The 27,569-nt window shown below is 42.0% G+C and overlaps 3 protein-coding genes across 4 annotated transcripts; 1 reads left to right on the top strand and 2 right to left on the bottom strand.

The window, feature by feature from the left end:
• Positions 1-612: 612 nt before the first annotated feature.
• On the bottom strand, positions 613-15,401 carry lrrc75a (leucine rich repeat containing 75A). Its single transcript, XM_030778121.1, has 4 exons — positions 15,150-15,401; positions 12,252-12,380; positions 8,749-8,861; positions 613-1,447 (listed from the first exon to the last, which is right to left on the bottom strand). The coding sequence occupies exons 1-4, from the start codon at positions 15,399-15,401 to the stop codon at positions 613-615; spliced, it is 1,329 nt and encodes a 442-aa protein (XP_030633981.1).
• A 2,426-nt stretch (positions 15,402-17,827) lies between these two features.
• On the bottom strand, positions 17,828-24,454 carry poldip2 (polymerase (DNA-directed), delta interacting protein 2). The gene is made up of 11 exons (XM_030776561.1): positions 24,273-24,454; positions 22,979-23,060; positions 22,640-22,737; positions 22,445-22,544; positions 22,106-22,181; positions 21,903-22,010; positions 21,534-21,670; positions 21,116-21,142; positions 20,222-20,347; positions 19,450-19,529; positions 17,828-18,744 (listed from the first exon to the last, which is right to left on the bottom strand). The coding sequence occupies exons 1-11, from the start codon at positions 24,452-24,454 to the stop codon at positions 18,630-18,632; spliced, it is 1,131 nt and encodes a 376-aa protein (XP_030632421.1). The 3' UTR covers positions 17,828-18,629.
• A 428-nt stretch (positions 24,455-24,882) lies between these two features.
• On the top strand, positions 24,883-26,839 carry vma12 (vacuolar ATPase assembly factor VMA12). Of its 2 annotated transcripts, none has more exons than XM_030777888.1 (7): positions 24,883-25,001; positions 25,327-25,510; positions 25,637-25,710; positions 25,816-25,905; positions 26,004-26,046; positions 26,152-26,264; positions 26,683-26,839. In XM_030777888.1, the coding sequence occupies exons 2-7, from the start codon at positions 25,339-25,341 to the stop codon at positions 26,776-26,778; spliced, it is 588 nt and encodes a 195-aa protein (XP_030633748.1). In that variant the 5' UTR covers positions 24,883-25,001; positions 25,327-25,338; the 3' UTR covers positions 26,779-26,839. The 2 variants fall into 2 exon arrangements, with proteins under 2 accessions (XP_030633748.1, XP_030633749.1); XM_030777889.1 differs by having other exon boundaries at positions 24,898-24,992.
• Positions 26,840-27,569: the final 730 nt, after the last annotated feature.

The following is a 27,569-nucleotide window of genomic DNA, read 5'->3' as shown; positions in this document are numbered from 1 at the left end:
TCAAGAGAGACTTGTGAAGCCCAAATCAGCCTAGTGTTGTCTTTCTCTAGGCCTTCCTTTTCATCTTCTATCATCTCTCTCTCTCTCTCTCTCTCTCTCTCTCTCTCTTTGTCTCTGTAAATCCACAATATGCAATTTGTACTCAATTTTAAACACACACACACACACACACATACACACCCTTCTCCAACAGACCTGCAATCAGGCGCATAGGCACGGGGTCTGTTTTTGGGATCATTTAAACAGTGGATAATGCCTGAACATGAAACATCAAAACCAAACTGTATTTGACACAGGAGGCTATCATTTATGCATGAAATATGGCATAATCCATAGTGTTTCGTTATCACTGTTAAGAAGCCCATCTAATAATACTATAATATGCTACATTTTCTTTTTCCTCTCAGATTGTCGTCCTCTCCGCTTCAGCTGGCTTTAACTCCACTTCAGCTCACTGAGGAGCTTCCAACTTGGTGGCTCAGGTACCAGCCAAAACAGGGTCTGGTCACCCTTAACTTCTTGTAGTCTCTTCGCCCTAAAGGTAAGAGCAGGATAAGAGGTAAACAGGTAAACAGGTAAAACAGACTGCAGGTTTACAGGCTGCAGGTTTACTCAGGTCATGTTGTCTGAATGTCGTGATATCTGTTCCACGGTCTCGTCTCCGAGAGGTTCTTCAAAAGCTCCAGAGGAGTGATGGGACTGACTGGAACAGGACAGCTGTGAAGACTGACTCTGGGTGTCATCTTCACCTTCTGCCTTCATTGCCATCTTGGATTTTGTCTGTTCTCTGTACTGTGCTCTTACATTCCTCTGCTCCTCCAAGGTCCACAGGCTGTCCTCCTCCAACTCATCCTTGCCCTGTATTTCCCTGTCAAAGTCCAGCAGCTCCTCCATCATCTCCTCAATCTCCATCTCTCCGTCCATCTCTCCTTCAACCTCGGAGCGAAGCTCTCCCGTGCTCTCTGTCCTGTTTGTGTCATCTGCTTCATCCTCTTCCTCCAGGCGGCCTTCTGGTTCGCTGGCTTGGCTCTCGCCAAACTCGAGGATTGTGGGTAAGTTACCCTGCTTTGGGCAGCGCTTGCGTAAGCTTACCAGGAAAGGCTGTGGGAGAGAGAAGATGTCCACATTGTTTCCCAGGTCAATCCAGGTGACGCTAGGGAAGCTGTCGGGGTCCTTGAGCGTGTCTGTAAGTTCTTTGAGTACGGCACGCGTCAGCCGGTTACCGTTGAGCGCCAGTGTCTCCAGGCAAGGAAGAGCCGCCAGTGTGGGCAGCAGGAGCAGAAAGGCCTCGTCGGTTAGCTCAGTGAAGCCAAGCTCCAGGCTGCAGATACGAGATGCGTGGCGCTGCAGGTAGGCACACAAACGCTCCATGTCCCTCACACCCAATGGGATTCCAGAAAGGTCTAAGGCTCCGCCCGCAGGAGGACCAGAGAGAACAGCTTTCAGACTGGGACATCACAAATAAAAAGAAAGGGAAAAACATAGAGATGGAGTTATTATTTCTCAATCTTACATTACTGCTATCATAAAATGTTTATAATACAAAAGGATAACGCAGTGCCCATGGGACTGAAGAACAGCGATGCATGTCTTAGCAACTATTACACTTCTCATGATGGTTTAATGGGGATTTCAATACATGTTGTGCCATGAGTTTGCTAAGATGTTTCTATAAAGTATTGCATTGTGAAAACTGATTCAGACTGAGCAAACAAGTGATTAATGGGCCGATAAAGTGAAATTGGGGACCATGCAGCGTGGAGGGGCCTGCAGATGTTTATCTCGAGGGCAAGTAATAAAACGACTGTTGAAAAAAAAAAAAAAAAAGTGAAGCTCTGCACTCACGGCACATGTTGAGAGCTAAAAATAAGCACAGTGGGGAGCTTCCACATACCAGCGGACGAACGAGAGTCTGAGCTGCATCGAATTTAATGTCATCATCAAAAAAATAAAAAGGAAAGTTGGATGCACACTCAAACGTACTCTTGGTACCAATGAAAACAATACACAAAGAATGTACTCATGTAAAAGGCAGAGAAAGAGAGAGAGAGAGAAGTCCAAATTATTAATGTGTATCAAAAGACCGTACAAAACCTCAGAATTGACCATAAATTAGACCGTAAATCTGGAGAAAAATGATCTACTGTGTTTTGAGCTGTGGGAAAACTGGGGCCCTATTCCAATACAATACGAGACCAAGTAACACTGAGTACAGTATACGCTGTACAGTATGGAACCAACGTCAGGGAATAGTCCCATTGTCTGAAGCAATTCACTCTACTTTTGCCTAAACATTTGAATTTCAGTATGCATATATCCCATATCCATGCAGCCTGTGGGGCTAAATTACACCATGGACATCAGATTTTCACAGCCTGGGGTCATAAGACACAGATTACAACGCTTTAACTATCTTGGAGCTTTCCCAGTACGTGTTCTGCCCCTGTATGTGATTCTGAGTGTACACAAACATCACCGCCACCATGAGAGAAATGGATAAAAACAGAGCACAGGATATCAATTCCATACTCTCTTACTGGCCCAGGTTCAAAATCCCACGCTCTCCACTGGCCCAGAGTGAGTGATTCTCCTCCTCTCTGAAACATCCCAGTAAACATATCTGGACCTCTGAGAATCATATTATATTCAGTGGATGCATGGAAGAAGTTTTCACATTGTTTGCAGTTTGGAAGCGAGACCACCAGACATAACTGACAGCTTAACACATTGTTATGATGTCAAATAATCAACGAAAAAGAACAACATTGACATTCTAATCAACAATCGTTAGAGACTTCTCAGAAATACACAGCCTGGAGAACCGACTCAAGGCATTTCAGCAAAAAGAAAGAAAGAAAGAAAAAAAAAAAAGAAAGAAAACCAACCAAGAGTGAAAGTGACCTTTACTTCGAGAAATAAAAATGAAAGAGCAGTGAAGAAATTGAGACCACATGTTCATGCCTTACTCAAAAACGAAACAATTTGTGCAAAATTTCTCGTTTGAATAATCTTTTGTCAGATGACTTTGTGAGAGTCATCAATTACTCCTCAGTTTTACATTCCTTTTGATTTATCACTGCTTCTATTTTTTTTCATCACTTGTTCCCTCACTTCCACTCATCTTTTCTGTAACATGATCAATTATCACCCGGGCAGCAGGTGTGCGTGCTATGGGTGGCAACTGTAGGTTTGTTTCCTCTTTCCTGTGAAAGGAGTGGGGGGGGGGGGCATCTAATGTGGAGTGCACAGAGTAAAAGAAAAAAAGGGGAGGGGACCTTGTTTGAAACCAAGGTAAAAGTTTAGTTTTCAGCTTCTCTCTGGACTTTTTCTGGACTTCCTCTCACCTGTTTCAGTCTATAGGAGATTGACAGCAAAATGCATGGTCAAGCATCTATCATCAGTGTATCTGTGAATGAAACAGGCTATAAATGTTGTGTTAGCAGCAATTTAAACATTAACAAATTCCAGCAAATCTTGACCTCAAGTAAATCACCCTTATTTCCCATATTTTCACGTGACAGAATTAAAACACACACACACACACACACACACACACACACACACAGTCAAAAGGATATAATTCAATGCCTGGAGTAACTACCATGACTGAAGTAACCCCCCCAAGAGGATTCTCCACTACTAAAGTATTCGTTTAATTCAGTTAAAGAGGGAAATTGCAAATTAAACTCAGTTACTTCAGCTGATAAATAGATTCTTAAATGTTTAAAAATTCATTTGTGATTAGCCATAGCTGCAGTCAGCCACCACCGCTTTGCTAACAAGATAAAATCTGTAATACAAGCTGCTCATTATACTGACACACTAAAAAAAGATGTGTGTGTGTGTGTGTGTGTGTGTGTGTGTGTGTGTGTGTTTGTACGAGACACTTTGGGAGACAATGTCTGAAAGTTAAACTTTTTCAAAGATCACGTCAACATTAGACACCACTGCCGTGAGCTTAATTGTGCTTTGTGATTATGGATATGCCATGTCCTGTGACGGACTGCTGCTCCTTTGTCTGTCTGTCTGGCGCGGGACAGTCATGCTAATGGCTCTGTCAGTTGACTACTCTGGAAGCACAGAAGCTGTGCTCCTCATTAATACCACATTCAAGAACATATCCATTTAACATAACAGTGTTTCTGGGCTGTTAAGACCAGAGTGGATCATATCGTTATGAGAAACAAGTCTACAAACAGTTATCGTACTGTTTCTTCATGGGACATGCAGGACATGCATCCTGCAGTTATAAACCAATCATATTTTTTTAATTCTGTCAGCTTGACATTATTCATTATTCCATTATTCATTATTTTTTTTCTTAAGGTTCTTTCCACAGACAATTCCCTTGTGTATGTCTAATCTACAAACAAATCATTTTTATATCTTGGTTGGTTTAGTGGGGAATACTTTTCTCAGAGGCGGGGGTATGTGTTGTAACGAGCATGAGGATGTGGGTGCACGTGACTAAATGGTATCAGAACCCTACAACGCACAGGTTGTGTGTGTGTGTGGGACACAGACAGTACAGATTCGTGTGGTGGTTACCCTGTCTGCTGGGCGTTCAGGGGTTGTGGGCAGGAAAGCTCGTCTCTGCTACGCTCCGCCAGCCGGGCCGTCAGGGCGGTGTGTGTAGACGGCATCACACAGTCCTATGGCAGGAACGGACACAGACACACGGACTTGGGGCAGCTTAGCACGGCTCTTTATTTAGGGCACCGGCAGACAGGGTAACCACCACACGAATCTGTACTGTCTCCATTCCACACACACACAACCTGCCCGTTGTGGGGTTCTTATACCATTTAGTCACGTGCACCCACATCATCATGGCATTACAATGTGTTGTCAGATTTCATCAATACATACAAATACACAGTAACGTAGCTTGCTACAAAATATCAAAACATAATGTCAGAGCATACTGACTGAAGGCTGTTCAACACTGAAGAGTACAAGAGTGAGACAGGTTCAGAGGCAGGGCAGGCTGAATCAGCATGAGAGAGAGGGGAGAGAGAGAGAGAGAGAGAGAGAGAGAGAGAAAGCAACTACCAAACAAATGGACTGATTTTTAATGCATCAAATCTGACTCTGTATTATCAAAGCAACGTGGGCGGGGAAGAAGGATGGGGGACAAAAAGAATGAAAAGTAATACGCAACCAAAACAAAACAGCTCCTGTTCTGTAGAAAAGCTTATGACAAAAGGCAGAGAGATTTGGGAGTTCAGTGGAAGAAAATGGAGGGATATGAAGGAAAAATGAAAAAAGGATATAAGAATAGAGGGAAGGGGTAAAGGGGAAACTCTGGATGAAGGAAAAGGAGAAAGCGTTCAGCAGACATGCCTGAGAGATGACGCCATCGTTTCTCAGCAGCGCACACAGCCCACATGGCCCACCCTCCTCTTAACTCTCAAAAAACTCAAAAACCTTCTTTCTCATACACATATACTCTCTCCTTCCCTATCCATTACTCTCCCTCTCTCTTTCTTTCTAAGAAAGGCACACACTCAGTAACACGCTTAGTATTCAAATCCCATTCTAATTATCATTGCTTCTCACACATACACTAAACACCACCTGGTCTCTCAAAAAACTCGTATTTCGTTTAATAGTCGCTGTACTTTTCAAAGTCTGGCGCGAGGTCTTGTTTTTCAACTAGTGCGACATTTTTTAGACAGAGACTGGGTGAGAGGACAGGTAGCCGTAGATACGATTTTTTTCCTCTTTTTTTTGCCTCTACAGATTCTGATAGAGAGAGAGAGAGAGAGAGAGAGAGAGAGAGGGAATGAGCGAGGGTCTGTCTCTGTGCAGACAAACCTCAGTTCCTCCTGTCAGCGCCGTCCTAAACTGTTATGGACGACACTTACTTGCTGGACTGGTCTCAGTCTGAGAATACAGCATAATGAGACCAGATGGCTGCCTTTCGCCAACAAATTTCAGTCCAGCCATGAAGCTCAGCGTAGCCCACACAAAGAAGGTAATACAATTGCCTGATGCACTTTCACTGAGATTAAGTTTAAAACAGATTTGTTTTCACCATCTGATGCACACAAACTGAACAAACCGCATTGGGACATGATCGCATCAGTCAAGGCACAGATTATACAAAACCCAAAAAACCGTTAGAGATAATAACCGGTTTCATCTTCCTGATGACATTCCAGCAACGTCGAAATGTGAGTGATATGCTAATAACTGGTGTGAGAAATCAAACAGGACCGAGTTACAAAGCCATGACAAATGCCACCACACGACAGGCAGTAAACACACTTGCAGCACTTTGCGTCACTCATTTTGTTCTCTTTGAAATCAACCATCACTTGATTAAGCGTAATCGCCGGGTTTCATAGATAGTATACTCAAACAGAAAGCCAGGATTACTGCAGTAGTATTGTTGGTTTATAAAAGTAGAAACTCCTGCTAGCAGTGCAGTGCACACTGTCAACACGTCGCTAACCATAACACCTGTCAAAGCTAAAATATGCATTTCTGGCAAGATTGGTCTAGAGTGTTGCTTTTCATACCTCCAAAAAAGGCAAAGAAGCAAAGCTAGTTCAGTAACAAGGTATAATTTTCCTTCATCTCAGCAGCTGTGGAAGAGACAGGGGCTCTTGACAGAGGTCAAGGCAGAACACAGCTCAAGTCTCTTAGCTAGCTGAAGGAAGGACCCTCCGTTGGAGTGGATGTGTCCCAATGCTAATTAGCTCCCCTAATGAAGCTCTGGCATAAAACCATTGATGGCAAATTAGTCATCAGCTTGGCATTGATGGAGGTACCAGATAGAGTCGAAACATCGGCAGTGATGGAAAGTTTATGTGATAGGATACAGAGGAGTAGTTGTCTTTGCAACGTTACACAGACATTGATTTGGGGATGCTTCATTCTCTTGTACACAGGCAGAGGATACTAAATGAAAAATGTCGTACTTTGGGATACTAAATTATAGTGTATAGAGAGTTCTCTCGAGTGTATCAAGTCCTTCTTAAGCGGTAGAACTTCAGAGGTAAAACTTGCGAGGATGTGAAACGGGGTTAGGCTGATTAAAGACAAACAGATGCTGACGGAGAGGATGGAATTGGTCACGGACATGACAAGCTGAGGTCTTAAGCCTTCAATCAACAAAACCTTTATTAATTCCACAAGAGGCCCGCTAATTTGCACCAATAAACAAAGACAAAACATAAACATCCAGTCAGCCCAAGACAAAAGCAGTGGTTTTCCCTCTAGAGAAACAGACACATGGTGCAGACAAATCGCAAAATAATACAAAAACAGAACAATAAAGAAAACAAGGATCTAATTGGCTTAACGCTGAACCAACAGCCTTACATTCCTGTGTGATTACAACAGGGAAACAGCAGCAGGCAACAGGGAAGAATGAGAAACATGCCAAGCCAGTGGAGAAAGCTCTGGAACATGAAGGGGTTTTGATCCCAGTATCTGCCAGCATGGACGTGGAGGACGCCAGGCGTGAGCAGAGGGGAATTAGCATGTAGTACAGGGCTCAAGCGGTCCAACTGCCCCCCACCCCCCACCCCCCCACCCCCAGCACCTCCAACAACATAATCTATAAATAGGATCCAGCGTTCAACATTTCCAGTACAGAGGTACATACACACACTCATGAGAACATATACACGAGTGTGCAAAAGCAATCAGACGTACGTAAACACACACACACACACACACACACTCCACCTCAGTCACTTAGTCACAGCCACACATCACAGTAACCACGCACGCACGCGCACACACACACACACACTTACACAACACATACACAAGCAGCTGGAGGGAAGTCATACAAAACTGTGAGTCTAAAACTGCAGCTCTGTGTGTGTCACTAAAATACCACGCAGCCAGCGGGGCTGACAATGCGAGCGGCCATTCTGTGTCAGCCACTCATTCACTGATTCATTCCACTGAGTAAATATTGCTCTTATTCATCAATGGAAGGGCTCAGCAGCAGCAAGGAAGGGCTGCAGAGACTGTGGGTAAGCAGGCGTGAGATAAATCTTATGTACATAGAGAATCAACTGCCACAGAAGCTGTGTTAGATAAAAAAAAAGCCATTTGTATAGTCTCCACAGACTTCTTCATATTGCTAATGTCCCATAACACAGATGTGATGCTCCTACTCTTCCACAGCCTTTAATTAAGCATTCCTCTCTCCCTCTCTTTCTCTCTTGCTGTGCTGACTTTGGGGAAGAGTCGACAAATTTACGAGCAAGTAATGATGTCCAAAACGATGATTCATTTGGATTGTTTACCCAGAGAGTTCTAGTTGCCCTTTTTTGGTCTGACGAAATCACTTTAATTGAACACAGCACTGTTTTCTCTCTAGCCACTAACCTCTCGCGTGTGGGGGCGAAATCACAAGCTTTGCCTTTCTGAATGATTGAAGTGAATGTTCAGAATAAATAAATAAATAAATAAATCAAACCTGCAACTAAAAGCTTTTGATTGGTCTTGATGGAGCAGAGCAGAAAAAGTGGGGGAGGCTTTAATTTGACTCAGTAGATTACTGATAACGTAATGGACTAAAAGAGGGAGGTAAGAGGAGCAGACTGGAGTCAGGGTGAGGTCTGGATGTGTGACAGATTTGACCTTGTACCAGCTGCACACGCTCCAAAAAGAAAAAAAAAATCACCACCTCCTTTTCCTGTCCTTCTGCTTTTTTCCTCTCCCACCTCCACCTCCATTGTCTGTTCCCTTCCAATTCTTTGCTACTTCTCCTCCCTGACTTACCAGGCCTGTGGCTTCCTCTTCAGTAGGCCCTGTCTTCTCCACTGTGAATGTGGGCTCAAGTGGTAAGTCAGCTGCCTGCATACTTTCTCCATAGCACCCAGAGCATCCCCCTCCTGCAAGAACCAGACAGAGGAGATGACAGAGAGAGAGAGAGAGAGAGAGAGAGACAGAAAGTGTCAAGCAGGCAGAAGGAACAGTGGATTGGCAGGGAATCGGTAAAACTAGGTCTTGCAGCCTAAACACTAATTTCTCCAGGATGTGAAAGAACTGGAAGATGGTACACTGTATTGACTGACAGAGAACGGCTGACTCAAATGAGCTCATCCATTAGTCTAGCTGAGACTGCCTGAGGTGGCTGTGTGCGTGCGCGTGTGTGTGTGTGCGCGCGTGCGTGCGTGGTTGCGTTTCCATGTTTTAATGCATGCACACATACATGCAGGCCGTTGCACTTCATTTTCTGACTGTGTCGTTGAGCGGTGGAGGTGGGGGAGAGAGAGAAAGAGAGAGAGAGCTCCCATTATTCATAGCTTTCATTCATCTGACCAGACAAATCTCATTTGCATATGGCAATGTGAGCACGGCTGAGCGCAGTCTGACGCTTCATATCTGAATGAGTAACAGCAGGAGAAGGGTTTAAACAGGCTTCTGTTAATGATGGACAAAGCATCAACCACTCAGCCTCTTTCTCTCTGAGCTGATCAAACCAGGCAGTACACATTGCTGGCGCTGTCAAGCTCTTTCATAGCTTACTGAGGCATGTATTCATTATTGTATGTGACATAGAGGCATAGAGTGTATATGATATATACTACTTGTTACTTATATATAAAATTAAGTGAGTGAGAATGTATTTAGTAGACATAACAGTGAGTGAGGGAATATTAGGAAACTATTTTGTATGAGTGAACATGTAACCAAAATATTCATTCCTTGTATGAGGTGTAAGTGGTAGTGGAAGCCTCTTTTGTTTTTGCTGTTATAGCCTGCTGTTTGAAAAGAACGCTCCGGAATAAATGCGTGCATGGTTGAAAGGGTGAAGATAAAAAAAAAAAAAAAAAAACGGTTCGGCATGTATCACAGCTCTGCAGAGAACCGGGAGGTGGGGTGGGTGTGGGGACGGGGGGCTGCTGATCACACACTCACAGATTACTGACAGAGCCGCTGTTCGCCAGGCCCGTTCTCTTTCAACTCAACCGGTGCCGTCAGCCCCCCGCGTGAGAGCTCAGAGTCGGAGAGAACATTTTCACAAGGAACACGCCGTGGAACCTTATCGAGACACTCACCCAGGACCACATCCAAAGAAATCTCAGCAGCACACTACACAGCGCTGCTACACAAACTGTTGTCGCATAAATGATATCTCTGTAAGGCAAAGGAAGGATTTTTTCCTAGGTTCTCACTGAGGCAAGGATTGAGCCCCCCCCCCCCCCCCCCCCCCCCCCACCTCCATTCTTTAAATGCTATCATATTGGAGATGTAGTCCTAAAGAGACGGGTTGTCTGCGTTTTCGGTGAGCCTATTGGCTGAATCAGTACTGTATCTTCACCAGAATCAATACTGACAGTGCTAGACGCCTTTACTGAGGAGTCCTGACCTCTACAAAGGGCGTTGGATCAATCCAGTGACTTGTGTACTGGTTGGTGGGGAAAGCGTGCTTTGGCATCGAGAGCACTCTGGCTGAATGTGACACATGGCCGGCCAGTTCTGTTCAGTATTCTCTGTAGACAGACACAATCTCCCTGGGCAAGACTAATCATACACACAGCATGCCGCAGCAGGTCACAGAGAGCAAGGGACAGGCCATGCAGAAACACACTGCTCTGTCTTTATCAAGACACACTGTGCTCCCCCTATCACCACCCGTCTCTCTCTCTCTTTCTCTCTCTCTGTCTCGCTCCCTCTCTGTTTCGCTCTCTCTCTGTTTTGCTCTCTCTCTCGCTGTTTCACACGCGCTCATACCTGGGTGCACATGCACGTACGCTCACATCATGACCCACTGTGCTCCCCCACCACCTGTCTCTCTCACACACACACACACACACATACATACATACACACACACATTCATTCACACTGCCTGCCTCTTTCTATTTAAGTTCAGTTCCTGAAACGTGTTAAGTACCTCTGTGTATCTCATAGTATCTTTAATATTTGCCACATTTGCCCTCAGCCAGGGTGGTACAAATATTTGTAAATATTTTAAGATAGCTTTTTTTCTTCTGTTGGCAAGTAGAACCAAAACTGCTGCTGGGGATAGAGGAAAAAAAAAAACCAAGACAGCAGGTGGAGAGAGATTGGGTTGTGTACTTGTTCCTTCAAAAGCATTGTTATTTTGGCACCAGTCAGGTACTGCTGTTTTTGAGTTCTTTGAATTGGGTCTGAACTGTGTGTTTGTGCTCTGATATTGTGGTTGACTTGTTCCATTAAGTGCTGTAGCCGCGACAGTGCTCTCCTCAGAGAGATGAACGGTCTTCAGTCTGTGACTCATTCATGAACACAGCACTGCCAACAGCTCAGTCAACCCCTCAGTCTGTCTGTCTCTTCCTCTCCCTCTCTCTCTCTCTTCCTCTCTCTCTCTCTCCCTCTCTCTCTCTCTTCCTCTCTCTCTCTCTCCCTCTCTCTGTCTCCCTCTCTCCCTCCCTCCCTCTCTCTCTCTCTCTCTCTCTCTCTCCGTCTCTCTCTCTATCACCTCTGCCTATTTCTCTGCACGACTTGTCTCTCTCTCCTATTTCATCTTTCTAAATATGGCTCTTGGTCTATTCAAAGTCATATTCCTCCCTTGCAAAGAAAAAAACCACTAGAAGATCCTGTTTTATGTTTCTCACTGTTCAATTATCCACAACAGGTTTGTGAAGACAATTTTCAACAGATTTGCATGCAATATCCCTTTTGTGGGTTGTCTGGGGTGTTTTTAGGAATCTTTACTTACGATAGGACCTAAAAGCATTCTGACCGTTGAGGTTAAAATGGGGGTAGGCTGTGACAATGCAAAACGGTGTTTTGTTTGCGAAGCATTTTTACATTTCCTCTAAAGAGATTGCAAAACCTTCCTCCAAACTGAAAGAACATTATGGAGAGTGCATTTCAATTTCCATTTCAATATCTACTCGAGCTGAGAGCCATTCATTTTATGGTTCGCTTCTGACAGACAAACACACACACACACACGCAAAGACAAACATGCAAAAATACAACCCATTAAGGGTAAGAGTATACTATCCATTGTCTGAGAGACAATAAGTCAGAAAAATAGAACACAGTGAGGTCAGTGTGCTTTATATTGCTGTGTAAACAAATAACTCTGTGTGTGTGTGTGTGTGCGAATGTAAACGTCTGTATGTGTATGTGTGCGCGTGTGTATGTGAATGTAAACGTCTGTATGTGTATGTGTGCGTGCGTGCATGTGTGTGTGTGTGTGAATGTAAACATCTGTATGTGTGTGTGTGTGTCTGAATGTAAACGTCTCTACGCGTGTGTGTGTGTGTGTGTGTGTGTGTGTTTACCGTCTTGGGGCAGTGGATGTATCTGGCCAGGCTGATGATGAGGTCATGTGTGATGGGATCCACGAGGTTGCGGAAACTGGCGTAACGATAGAGAACATCATCCAGAGAGGTCGACTCCATTCCCAGGTCCTGAAGAGAGAAAGGAGCACACGTATCACAGATACAGCTAACAACACTCTTCTTCAGTAAGACAGAATTTTATCAGATTTGATTACTTTTAACCTTGCAGATTATTCTCCAAAAACAACTTAAAAACATGACTACATCCCAAAACATTATCCCATGCAGGTGTTCCATGACATATATCTATTGAGTATCTATTTTGATGACTATGAGGACTGATTCTGCTCATCTCAGGCATGCTTTTGATATTTTATATGAATATGTCTGAAATGACTGTGTGCGGGATACAGCTTTCACAGTGGGTACCATATGGAGAACATGCCGGCTCCTGTGAACTTCTCAACCTCTAGTCAACAGCAGACTGTGTGTGTGTGTGTGTGTGTGTGTGTGTGTGTGTGTGTGTGTCTGTGCACGTATGCGTGTATGCATGTGTGTGCGTACGTGTGCATGTGTGTACAAGTGGGTGAGTGAGTGAGTGAGTGTGTGTGTTTGTGTGTGTGTGTGTATGTGTCTATGTGGGTGACATGAACGGGTTCATATAGCTAAGTATAGTCTTACAATATCTCTTTCAGACTACTATTGTGTGTTTCTGCTTGTCTTTGTCTGTGGCTAAATGAATAAATGCAGGCCAGTGGAAGCCCAGCTCACGTGTATGAGAGCACAAAGGCATTTCTCTATCAGCGCTGAATGAAAACATATCTGCTCTTTCCTGTCTTTGTGAACCGTTAATTGCATATGAGAAATTAATCTCCCATCTTTCAGCCTCTTATCTGCAAAGCCAACATGTTAGGAAAAGCGACCTGCAATTATGGGAGTCCAAAAGTTACCTAGAACAAAGGATAAAAGGGAAGGAAAAAAATAGAATTTCAACTAAGAAAGTACAGGCAGGGGCAAAGAAACTGCTCAAAGAGGGGAGGGGGAGAGAGAGAGAGAGAGAGAGAAAGAGAGGGAGAGAGAGAGAGAAAGGGAAAGACAGAGAGAGAGGGTCAATACATTTTTAATATCCCTCGGCATTAAAAATGAATGAATTTGACAAATAAATACACGATGTTCGTGTTCTTCAAACTGATGGGTTTGGTAGAAGAAGAAGAGAAGACCTCTCCAGGATGACCAGTTTACTCAACATGAAGAAACTCCTTTCCCCCTCATTTCCCCTCCTGGCCAAAGCATAAGGCAGTAGCCAGGCATAGTGAAGAGACCCTGAAAAAGATCCTGTTACATTAGTCCATAACCGAGCAACACCTTAATGAATCAATTCCCCCTTTAATCAAAGGTCTCCGGGCAACAAGGGTGCACCTGGTTACTAAAAGGACGTGAGATGCATCTCTTTATCACTCATCTCTCTCTCTCTCTCTCTTGCTCATTAAAGCTTCCTTCCTCATATTTCATGTTACATGGTGAGGTTAATTGTACTTGTGAGTTCATCTCATCATCTAAAACAAGGGGTTATATATCTGACAGAAATGTACTTTCAATAAGCAAGTTGCTATGAATCTCCCAGTATGGGGTATGAGGGTGGGGGGGTGAGGTTAAGTATCCACAGAGGCTAAACCTCTTGTCAATATGAGGAGAAAAATCCTTCCGTGAGCAACAGGACACAGTTCACCTAACTGATTGACTTCCCCAACCCTTAAGAAAAGGGTCAGTTTCTTGAAAAAAGAACAGGTGGAGCAGCACTGACCAATATGAACACACTGTGTCTCCAGAAACAGACATTAAGACATTAGTGAACTTCAAGCTAACCGCTGTTTATTTGTTCTAAAAGGAGTTTTCTCAGGAAGATTTGCTCTGTTTAGTTACTATGGAGTAAGCTGATAACTTCAGGGAAGTATCAAAAGGCAAGGCAATGCTCATTATATTCAACATACTGAGGTTGTTGGGTCTCGCTCTCAGTATGTTCTCCTTTCTATGTATGTTTAGCGTGTATGTGAATCAGCTATTGAAGGCTATCAGCTGCAATATTGCTCAGGGAGTCTCCTTTCTCCTCTTCTCTCTCTCTCTCTCTCTCTCTCTCTCTCTCTCTCTCTCTGCTACCTCCACTGCTCAGAAGTCCAGCACAGCAGAATGGCTTTGCAGCATGGTAATAAATTGTATGGCTTGTCTAATTGCATCACAGTGCAGGAGAACCCAGCCTCTGGGCGTCTGTTTGAGCAGCACTGAGGGGAAGGAGCGAAACGACAGAGGCATCCTCTACAGCACTTGGATGGACACACAGTCGGAATGAGTCATTCAAGTTACTAAGACCAGTCATGAAATTGTTTTAATCTTTTAAAAGACACAAGCAAGCCACCCTTGGGATCTGCCTGGTGTTCAGTAAAAGGGTTGTGTCTCATATTTGCTGAGGAAAAATGCTGATGTTCTTTCACCTCCTCTGTCACCAAACTATGACTGAGGTTTACAATGTCACTGGTATTGCAGATCTCATCATGTTACACAAATTCTTTCCACAAGAGGTAGGAACTGCACTAGCAGCATCTATCCGATTGTCTTTCTCTCTATGTCTTATCATTCATCTTTCCTCTATCGATATTGCACTTCATTGATTAATCACAGAATGGAGCTGCACAGTATCTAAGAATCTATGGGGCCTTCATTACAGAGTAACCACACATGTTTTTTTCCCCTCAATCTCAAAATATACTCTATTATTCTTCTGCTTGCTCAAACAAGAGAACTGTTGTTCTCAGTGACATTTTTTTTTTATCACAACAAACTGTTGAAAATGGAGTGACAGCGAAACAGATGCAGTCATGCAGATGTTTTGAACTCGAATACCTGTCGAAGTGTCTTTAACATCTCCGTGGCTTCGTCCTGTTTCCCTTGTTTTGCCATGTGCATCATCTCCTGGATCATTCCTACGCGTCGCTGGTAGGGAGGAGGGGTCCCGCCACGGCTCAAGCGGTCCCCTGACCTCAACATAAACGAGGCAAATATGTCGCCTCGTTCCTTCGTCGGTGTCCGCCTCCATCCTCCGTGCTGAGGACTTGGACCAGCCTCTTGTGCGCCTTTGGTTTGTTTCGCTCCCATGACTGATTATTAAAGTTCCACGCGTAAAGGGAAGAGTTTCTATGAGGAGTCATGCAAATTTTATTTGCATAATATCCTTTGGTGACTTCCTGTTTATGGAATTAAAAAATACAAACACAAGCAAAAGACGAAGTCTAATCTCTTCAGTTTAAGCCGTAGAATTAGAAGTCCTGCGGAAACTAGGGTTCTTTATTTAAAACATTTACTGAAAATGTATATGCCATTTAAAGTCCATTGCTATAAAAGGAAGGGTTATTATGACAATATATAGGCCTAGTTGATGTTGTAAATAGCGGCTCGTAACTCCGAGCTTCAGAAAGAAAGTTTAGCCTACTCCCGGGGCCACAGCGTGGATTTTATATCTAAGCACCACTCATTTTACACCTGTCTTAGGATGCCACGAAGATGAATTCATGTCACGAGCAAATGCTGAAATCCCTCCAAAAGAAATTACTGCAAACATTCGAACATAAATATTAACGTATTATCAAGAGTTTACAAAACAGAATTCACGTAGCTCGAGGCATCAGAGGGAGAAATAACACGAAGACAGTGGCAGACAATAACAAAAATACTGCCATCTCTACGCTTATTCCGTCGACCAAACCCAAAACTTTTCGTACATTACTCCCTTATAAACGAAATTCTGATACCGAGTTGAATTTTTCTCAGAAGAATTTTGGCGGTCAGTATTACAAACTAAAAATCATAAAACAAATCTGGGAAAATATGACCTGAATTCATACATATGCATTACTTGACATCAAAATACCCGCTTCGACGTATAAATCACAAAGGACCCTATAAACGTATTTCTGCAAGTCGAAACTACAAATGCCAAGCTACAGTCCCACCAATCCTGTCACGAAATGTCCCGTTACTTAAAGCCCTTCAAGTCGGGAACAGCTCGGATGACGACGCCTGCAGCATGGCCGCGAACGAACGGGGAGAGGATAAACAGTCCCGCAGACCTCAGCAAACTCTAGCTGTGTAATTGGCGCTCTGAATGCGCTTTAAAAGACTTTAAGTTAGAGTCAAATAAACAGAGAGCGCAATGATCTTTCCCATGAGCTGGTGATATGAATCAGTAGAATCCACGATTGTCTCCCCCCCCTCGGATTTTCTTCTGGTTATATCAGCTCCAATCTAGCCCATTAAAACAGAAGACTCAAAATCCACGTTTATGTATCAGACAAAGTGAAGTCTCGGCAGGTAGATGAACCAGGGCATGACAATATACACATCGCCCCTACCCAGACAACGTATCAGTCACCTTCGGTAGATCCTTGAAAACCTTATTCTTATTCATTGTCTCTGCTCCCCTAGAGTAGCCAGTATACATCGTGTCATCATTGCTTCAGTCCATGATGTGGATTTCCGTTCTTGTTTTTTCATGACCTCTCCCAGGTGTGTCCTGGCGCATAGCAGTGAACTGTGCTAGTAGATCGAGGACAAACGGAGTGTTGTGAGAGACGGATCGTGGCACATCGCATAGCAAATCTGGCGCGTGCAGGACAAGCAGCCTTCTCGTGCGGGCGCGCTGGGAGGGGTTGGACTGTCCGCAACATCGTTTAGGTTTTCAGTTACACTTAGCTCAACCGCGACCTAAATTGACGACGTTTCCTAATATTCATTGAGGACACACTAAAATGAACTGAGGTGACTGTGGCAACTGGTTGAATATTGCGCATCAATACCGAATCAACTTCTAAGTTTAACTGTAGGCTTTCATCTTCAAGAATATTTCGCAGTCCTTGGTGATAAAAAAAATATCTACACACTACTTATCTAGATTTAGGCAGTATCAGAAATGGAGAAACAAACACATAGGGGTCTTCACATCTCAAGACCTTTCAAGGGAACTGCAGGTAAATCTAGTCTATTTCAGCGATTGTGTATTGAGACATACTGTATATAAAAATTGACCTCTGCATGTACAAACTGATATATTTACATTATCCTACACTGACATCTGGTGCTTGATAAATATCAAAACTGTGTCGAACAAACTTGCACATAAGCACCTCTTCCTCTTGTGTGACACGCCCTCTAAATTAAAACGCACGTTCAGCAGGCTAATCTAGAAATGGTGTTTTCAGCGGCTTTATTTTGAACGGTTCAATACAGTGAGACCCGCAATTCGTAAAGCTTAATTATGCAATAATTTCTATTAAGTTGCTGTATCTCCAAACACCCAGAGTACATAAAGAATTTATGTGGTGAATATTATTCTCTAGCAGATTACACGAGAACAGATGAAGTATGGGAGTCGGTAAAATGAGCGACAACCTGCAGGATTAACCAGAGTTTACATCTGCACAAATCTGACAAAAACATCAACATCTGTAGTAACCACTGTGACAAAAACTTCAGCTATAATAATTCACTGGGACAAAATTTTTTCAAAACGTAAATTTTATTGATGCTTTAACAACCTTATTTACAGTATACAGTTAACCCATTACAGGTCACAATTTTTATTTCAAAATTTCTCCCTCCCAAAAGTTAGTTTTCACAGTCTCGTTTTCCTCAGTGTGAAATGAACAGACAGCAACAGAACTGTTTCTGTCCAAACACACAAATAATCTCTTGCATAATCAACACAGCAGCAGTCCTCCATATTGGACTGGACATTTGCTTTAACACCAAGAATACCACCCCTGAACAGGTAACCATTTTTCTTCTTCTCCCCAAGGAATGAGACCTTTTGGAATAGACCAGGCAAGCAGACTAAAAAGACTCACATTTGCATATGTGTATGTGGGGACTGAACAGTTGAAACAGTGAATTTTTTTTTTGCAATAACAACAGTTTATAAGCTGTAAAACAGACTCCTTTATGGACTTATTCAGTCATTAATTGACTGAAAGCATTGCTTAAATAAACAGAGAGGAGAAAACAAACCCCTTCACAAAGTGTTCTCGCGCTTGGCTTCTGCAAATCTCTGTGGCTGGGAGAACTGTCTAGCCTGACCAAAATCCTTCAGACCTTCAAATCACTTTCACCAAAGTATTTCAATTCACGTCTTTGACCCACTTAGTCACGTCTAAACACTTCCATAACTTGAGCATTTGATACATATGGCTAAAGTGAAGAAAATGGATCTTGCCACTTTAATTACGCCACCGATGCTAAGGCAGGAGTAATCACACAATTTTAAAGGTGGAGAAAGGAGCAATATGATCAAGATGCTAAGCCTGACTTTTTGGTACTACAAAAGCACTGCAGTTAGAAGGTATAACCAGCAGGGGGTGCTTTGTCATCCTTATTGCTCTCCAGAGAAAACGGGGGAATGCGCACGTCAAAGTGGGAGCCATCAGTTCTTTCGATGCGGAATGTTCCCCTATAAAATACATTAGAACGGGCAATCTTTAATGTTGTAAGTTACATTAAAACAGGCAATCTTTAATGTCGTAAAGTTACCCGTTAGATCAAATAAAAATAACACACTGTTTGCTCATTTATTTATCTATATGTATTGAAATATTTACTTAAACAAAAGCTTTGTAAACAATTCTGCATTAGACAAACAAACACTACTGTACCCTGACTTTGTAACCATATCCAACAGGGGGAAGAAAATCACCAGTACCAGGATTTTGGTATTTGGGAAAAATATTGAAAAGTTACCTTTTCGCTATATACTTGAATTTGAACTGTAAAGCTCAGCAATCTTGTACATATATTATATATATATGTACATATACATATATATACATATATATACACACATATATATACACACATATATATACACACACACATATATACATACATATATACATATATATATATATACACACACACACACACACACACACACACACACATATATATATATATATATATATATATATATACACATATACACACACACACACATACATATTTTTTTAATATATATATATATATATATATATATATATATATATATATATATATATATATATATATATATATATATATATATATATATATATATATTATGTTATACAATTAGATTCTGTCACTGAAATAATTCGGCTGGTTTGTTGACCATATAACTCACCACATATGTCCGCTGGGTGCTTGCAGAGAGACGTGACTGCTGTACTGAAACGCTGGCTGTTCTTTGGACAACACAGGCTCCTGGAAAAACCACAACATTAACACTCCATTTCTGTTAACTTTTTTCCCCTCTGCTGTACATCTGACCACATTAAATTTAATTATCCCCTCTGAGTTCCACTAAGTCTGTTCCTTAACTTCCACATAAATGAAGCACTTTGCCACATGACAAGAAACTCGCTATTTACATTTACGTCAGATAAAAATGTCTTCCAAGCAATGCGGTTAACTGTAAGGCCACTTGACGACAATAAGATGGTTCAGGAAATTTGCTCTGGACTCACAACATAATCTGTTTCTGGCCAGAGGAAATGTATAAGAGGTCAAATGCAGCATAAAAGAGAGCAGCTCTATGCTCATTAGAGGAGCATCAGCACATCCTTGTGGACTAAAATTAGCGTAGTCACAAACAAGCCTCGGATCCAATCAGCCACTGAGGTCGCTGATAATTGGATCCACAGCAATGTTACTATAAACTGAGCATGAATTCCACTATTGTACAAAGTTGCTATGGAGTGAAGCCACATCCTCATAGCAACCTGTCAGGCATTAACAAGTACATCCACGGCCGCGTTGCGTAAGATGGGACCACATAACCTCTTGCCAAATAAATAAATAAACTAACCACACTGGCAATACACAGACTGCTTCATAGCCAAGGAAAAAAAGTGGTTTCATAATAGTGCAACACAGAGAAAGATGTTTCATCTTACTCTGCCGACCACCCCTCTGCCTCGGACGGTCTCCAGAGTGCCAGACAGACTGAAGATCCTCCAGTGTCTTTCCCTGAGCTGGACCACTTCATTACCCATGTTCTCCAAACGGATGGAGTACCTCCACTGAGAAAAACAGACACATCTCACATTACAGACTGTTCAGACTGCTTCTGTTACTGCTCAAGTTGTGTGAATTCACATGTAGTACGAATTAAGAATATTAAGAATAATGTAACAGTTGGTTTCAGTCGAGTAATCTGATTGGACAAGAGGTATTCCACGAGTACTGATACTAAGTGTAACAGCACTGGGATACTGATTAGACCTCGACTTCATTCGCACGTAGCAACAGTGCAAATATGGATACATTTGTGAAAATAGTATTTGACTTATTTGATGCCAGCAAAGCAACAATCAGTAATCTCCTATTTCACTGGCTGCACAATCAACGGAATCACGCAGACAAATGTATGTAATAAAAAGTCTGCACCAGCCTGCAGTAAGGGGACAGTTTTTGTGTTGCTTGGCAATAATTTTGTCAGCTAATGCAATCCTAACAGAAGTATTTTTGTTGGCAGGACCAAATAGAGACAAAAATCATAATCTCTTCTCTAAAATGACCATTTCTTGATAAATAGCCTTGATTACAGAGCCATTTTGGAAAAGCAATGTCACACTGGAGGTTGTGCTGTTACACTATTCATCAGCACGGCTGTGATTATCTTTGGGACTCGGACACCAAACAACAGCCACACTGATATCCAGTATAACGGTATTCCCTTTCCTTTGATATTGCTTAACCAGAATATTTTTCTTAACACTACACAGTGTATTGAAACAGTCATGTTAAGGGGCACCATACGCAGAATTGTTCACACATCTCATACTTACCCAGTATACATGAGAATTCTGAGCCTCCTGTGGAAACAGGGAAACATGGTTTAAATTTTCTCTTTACAAGCACTTAAACCAATTAACAGTGTGTTTGGTTATGCTTGTTCCAAACCTAATGACAAAATGGAAAAAACAAAAAAAAAAAAAAACCCTTTCCCACTTCAGCGACTCCTTATTCTGAAACTCAGCCTCAGTCTGATGAAATGACCACAGTTTGATGTAGGCTTGTGTGTTTGTGTTTGGAGAGGAGTGTGTCTGGCTGACGAGCAGGAGTGCAGAGGAGTGTGTCTGATTGATGTGCAGGAGTGGAGAGGAGTCTGACTGACGTGCAGGAGTGGAGAGGAGTCTGACTGACGAGCAGGAGTGCAGAGGAGTGAGTCTCACTAACAGACAAGATTGGGAGACTTATTCTCACCCTCATGCCCATGTAGAAAGGGATGACTGTGACCCGAATGTTCTCAGTGGTCTCTCTGTGAACATCAGACAGCTCCAACCAGGGGTGGTTCTTCTCCTGCCAGGCCTGCAGAGTGTCCCTTGCAGTGAAGGGAGGGTCTATAGAAATAGACACAGACACACACACGGTGACACACACACACACACACAGACAGAGGCACACACAGACACAGAGACACACAAAGATACACACACAGAGAGGTAGGGGTTGAGGGGCAAGGTGGTTAAATAAACAGATATAACTTGGCAATTTCTACTTCTGAAAGGTACCTAAAAAAACCCCCGCTGGATTAAACACTGATAGATGAGAGGAAAGGAAAAACGTGGTTACTTTTAGAAGCGTTGTACATGAGGAAGCGTTCAAACAGTTCATGTTGAATGGGAACCTGCTCTGTCGAACTGTACGGCAGAATGTCCTCATGACTCACGTAATCCAGACCTGAAGGACAGACAGAGGAAAGAAAATCAATGAGGGATGCCAACAGGAAATATGCTCTCACACACACACACAAAAAAAAATTGATTCCTGTTTACCTGGTATGGCATATAGAGCCCTGCTGTCATCGTGATTGGCCAGAAAAGTCACGGCTTCAGTCTGAGCCCTCTGAGACTGGCAGCACAACATGACAACATCAACACCACTAAACAGGGGAATTACAACGTGCCAATACATGGCTCATAAACTCTTACTCAAAACCAAAATTGTAATTGAAATGACACTGAGACTCACAACGAATACAATGAAGCGTTTAATAAAAGCATCTGTAGATTAAAATCAGATCTGAAGCAGTGGCGAGGTAAATCACATATCATGCATGAGTTTCATTGTATATGTAGTAGTTTCATGAGGACCTGTGTGCTGTGTGTACTCACAATATGAGGGCAGTCCCGAGTGTCTATGAGCACCTGGTAGTAGGTGTGTGTTTCTCCTTTGACTTCCTTTGAGCCGTGGCTTACGGGACACTCTGCTTTGCTGGAATGGAGGAGAAAACACTGAATGGTTAAAGAAGCAGGATTCCACCCACTGTCACTGAAAATATCAGGGGCTAAGGCTAAGCTGAATCTTACCTCTGTGATGGGGTAGGAGTGACATCCCGGTCATAGAGTCGAGCATGCCAGGGGAATAGCACTATTCCTCTGTAGCCAAACACACTGTGTAGGAAAAGCTGGGGAGGGAACATTGAATAAAAACACAGTCAATGAATGCCCTTAAACCAACAAGCTTCAGAGTAACGGTAACCAAAACAAGAGGCATTCTGTCTATATAACTTAAGTCTCATCTGGCTGAAGAAGAAAGTCAACATTAAATCATAACCTGTATGTCAGTGCTTACTGGGGTTCAAAATGTTGCCACTAAGGTTGATGGTTCTACATATGGAAGATTCTGACTGTATGGCTTTGCCTCACCTGGCCTGTCTCATATTTGCCATGTTGTTTTGGGGCCTCAAACACTCCAACTGTCTCCAGCACTTTCCCCTCTGGCTTGTTTCTGCAAAGCATGGTACAAAGTGAGAGAGAGAGAAACATGACGACTGAAAACAACTGTAAAGTAACAAATCAAGAGTACATATTTCCATGTAAGATTACTGAAAAGTGGATACGCCAAATTTAAACGGGATTAAACTCAAAGTGTATCCTTTAAGAAAGAGAGCAAAGCAAACACAACACATTATTTTTGGTAAAGAGAAATACAGTTACACACCAAAAACTACAAAAGTTGTGCAACATAAAAAAAAATAAAATAAAATCATAAGATTAAAGCTGGGACAAAATGTGCAACTGAGACAAAACTGTGAATGACTCAATAACTTTCTGATCACATGGTCAAGGAGAAGTCTGGTTCTGAGAGAGGAGCTAATCATCACTGAAAACTTGTCTAAACTGTCAGAGATGAACATATGGAAATGAAATTCAAAACTTGGAGTTGGCAAGAGTACAAACACTATAGGTAGTGATTAAACCAAGAGACCAAACACACAGATATTAGTCATAGCTGACATATGAGGGTGACTATATGCAAAGAATTCCAATGCATGGCCTAGGCTGCGTGTGAGGAAGTCCAAAATTAAGCACATACTAATGGCGTGCCACCTAAAATACTGGGCTTCATAAATTAGAACAAAGGCCATGGCGAGTGTGAGGGACTACACTACTCCAATTGTTCCTCGCAGGAACGAAATCTACACTTGTGTTATCAACAGTGACTTAGTACACTTCAGACCCTCATTTCTCTACGCCTCAGTTTAAAAGATTGCGACACTCTTATCGCGACATTGGTTTTTTAATCATTCTGCAGCAACTACGCTAAAAACACAGTTCAAAGTGTTTTCAAAATTAAGCCTCTAATAACATCCGACATTACATATCATTTATGTCCAGAAAGTGCAATTTAACAGAATCATAGAGCAATGAACGTATAAACAACTTTTCAATCCTAAATTGAAAAGTATTTCACCTAAAGCGGGTGTATGGGGTTTTCAGTTGATGTCACATGTCAATATGCTTGTGAGATTACGAACTTTTTAACCTAAAGAGTCAGTACTCGAACAGGGACATAAATATATTTTTAATAAACTGTCATCTGGTTATATGTGTGTCTAACGATGGGGGACAAAATCTGATCCCATACCACTGTTAAGAACAGATTGTGTCGGTTAGGCTACTACACGAGTATGGTGCGACACACGTTATGGCACCTTACCGTGACGACATGAACCTCTTCTGCTGAAAGTTGGAAGGACTGCAAGCTGTACATGGTGGCCGAGGTCTTAGCAACTCTAACCCGCTGTTGTATTCAATAACACCGAGAATTCTGTGTGTGTGATTCTTGTTGTATCTGCTAATACTTGACAGCAAACCCCGACGAATTGCACACGCAGCCATCTTTCCCTGATTTTTTTTTTTTTTTTTTTTTTTTTGGGCAGACGCAAGGGCCCACACGTCAGATCAAGCAAGAACGAAAATTCTTCACTACTCACAAAGCTCCAAAATCAACCATTGTTTAGCAAGTTACAACAGGTTTACGAACGCTTAACAGTTAATCTTGTACCACACAGAGCAAAGAAACTTTTGTTGCTCATCATTTATATCACATTAACCATCATGCAACGCGACATAAAATAACTAATTTGAACGTGTCTCAGTCACATTTTTTATACGAATATTTGAGAGGAAATATCAAATATATTGCATGTATGTGTTATGTAATATATCTAAAATGAAACCACAGATTCGTAATTCGTAAGCGGAAGCAGGATGATACGTCATCCAGTCACAAGGTAAACACGGATGTAGTCAGAGTCAGTGCTAGGAGCAAATGGGTTCTGCAGCCTCAACAATTATCGGCATCTAGAGTCATGTTTAAGTCACAACAAATATAAACCCTTGTTGTTGTAATGAGATTTTGACGACTCCGAATCAAGTACGTAAGGTAATACCTTAAAATGTACAAATTATAAATACAAACATTTTCACAGTAACGAATTGACGATTATCTAGTAATGTTAGCTTGCTAGCAGGTGCTTTGTTTTGCCAGTAATATGTAGATTTTGTTAAGACTAAGTTAAGATTTGTTTAGTCACCAAGGACACGCTTACCGTTAAGTCATGAAGAGGTTGTTAAGAAACATTCAGCTGAACTGCGCACTTCGTTTAGAAGTATCAAGCCTGATTTGCAGTACTAAGAGTGCATCATTGAATGTATGAATGGTAAAACATGAGAATCGTGCGTTTAACCACATCGCTTCAATTGTCTAGTTCCTGTACACGATGGCCTCGTCTTTCACGGTCGGGGACAAATTTCGTGAGAGGGTGAGAGTGTTGCTGGAGAATGAGACGTCGGTTAAACCAGGCTTGCGTGAAGCACTAGAGGCGGTCCGGGAGCAGTCGACCTTGTCATTTAAAGAAGCAAGAAAGCTTCACAGACTTCTTGAGGAAAATGGTGAACAACATGTTGATTATTGGGAAACATTATATGTACATGAATTATTGTGAAAGATTGTATAAATACATTACTTATAAACGTATATGTTCCGTTGAAGTGAGTGCTCATGTCCCTCTCAAACAGGATACCCAGTCTGCCTTCATGAGCTGATGGAGGACAGCACACTGTATCTGCCCAAGTATGAAAAACCCCCAAGAGTAAGTGACGAAGAGTGTGACTTGACTTTGCAGTGGTATTGTTATTTATTAATCTGGTAGTATATGACAAATGTCCTTTTTCTCCAATCATATCTGTAATGTCAGAACCCCCAGCTGGTGGCTCGGCTAGAGAAGATCAAAGCAAAACTTGCAAATGAAGAGTATAAACGAATTACACGGAATGTGAATCCTCAGGTACGGCTGTGTTGTTCATTTCATTCTTTCATGTTTCCTTTAGTACTGATACTTGCATGTGTCTTTTGTATGGTGCTGAAATTCTTTTCTGCGTGTAGGAATTAAATAACCATGGAACCTTAGCAGACTTTGGAAGGCAAGGTTAGAATGGTTGCGTTTTACAAAAAAAATAAAGGTTTTTGCTCAAATGCCAAGTCTGATATTGTTTCTCTAACGCGTCGTTTCCCCATCTGTGTTTTCTTGCAGTGCGTTCTGTCAAAGCAGTTGTTGTGACTGTATTTAACTTCTTGGTGACAGTGGTTGCTGCTTTTGCTTGTGCCTACCTGGGCAGTCAGTACATCTTCACAGAGACGACATCAGTAAGAGCAAACCATAAATCCTCTTCTTTAGTAACAGCTTCAGTAAATCCACTCTCTCAGCAGCTTTACTTTCTCCTGGAAAAGTGCATTGTCAAGCTTAATCCTGGACCAGGTTGCCTTCTGAGTGATATTCCTCTCTGAATACAACAGTGTACTCAACTAGTTTTAATCCTTGTCTGAGAAACCAATCCGCTGTAAACCTAAGTCACTATTTAATAATGTTGTAATATTCTACACCGTATTTTATTGATTGAAGTTTAAGATAATCACACTATTTTAATTAATAAATTGTTTTAGTTGGTGACACTACAGAGATTGTAAAAAGAGATCTTGAATGCCTGTGTTTTATATGCATATAATTGTGCAGTCTGTTAATGCCATGACACCAGTTTAACTTTTGGGTCATTTTTGTTTTCAGCGGGTCATATCTGCAGTGATAGCAGCATCAGTTGTGGGTCTGGCAGAGCTGTATGTTCTGGTCCGGACCATGGAAGGAGAACTGGGAGAACTTTAACCCAAATCTACAGCTACGTATTTCAACAGAACCTTACTGTTATCAAGTCAGCAGGTCTGGAGGTGGAAAATGGACAATAAAAGCCATTTTATATTGGTCCTGAAAACAAATTCAGTGCCTCTGCATTTGAGGAGGGAAAGAATTTTGTGACTTGTAAAAAAAAAAAAAAAAAAAAAAAAAAAAAATTAGGGTATTTATTAGGGTTTGAGGGATGGCTAATAGCAAGCTGGATCTGTTTGCCTTTCTGCTGATAGCTCAGTCATATTGAAGTACTCTATTTCATGCTCTCCACCTGGTATTCATTTCATGTTCTCAATCTGAAGTCTTTGTTTTATTTGTGCTAATGTAGTTTGTCCAGTTCACTTGATTATTTGTTGAAACGACAATTATCCATCTGTTTTCAGTACAGCTTCATTTTGTGTTACGCCCAATAAATTTTTGACTGTGCGTTTTGAATGACACAGTTGCAGAGGATGCCATTCTAAGTCAGAATTGCGGTCTGTTAATTGAGTGTGAGCGAGTAGTTACTAACAGAAAATGAAATCTGGATGTTATCTCAAGGCAACTAATTGCTTTAGCAGTTGGAGCTTTTCCTCTGTCTCTTCATAAAGTCAGTAACAGAAAATGCGCCTACTATATAACTAAATATTCAATTTATAGGAAAAGTTTGTATGGAGAAAATGAGTGTGTGGAGAAACAAATGGTACATGGCTGGATAATGAAACATCTACTTCCAATTCACTTCCATTCACTGGAACAATTTAACAGTTCTAATGACCAAATAGGCTGCA

This window comes from Chanos chanos, chromosome 6 (assembly GCF_902362185.1).
Source record: "Chanos chanos chromosome 6, fChaCha1.1, whole genome shotgun sequence".
Classification (NCBI taxonomy): Eukaryota; Metazoa; Chordata; class Actinopteri; order Gonorynchiformes; family Chanidae; genus Chanos; species Chanos chanos.
The sequence above is the reverse complement of the archived record's forward strand: the minus strand, read 5'-3'. Positions and strand labels throughout refer to the sequence as shown.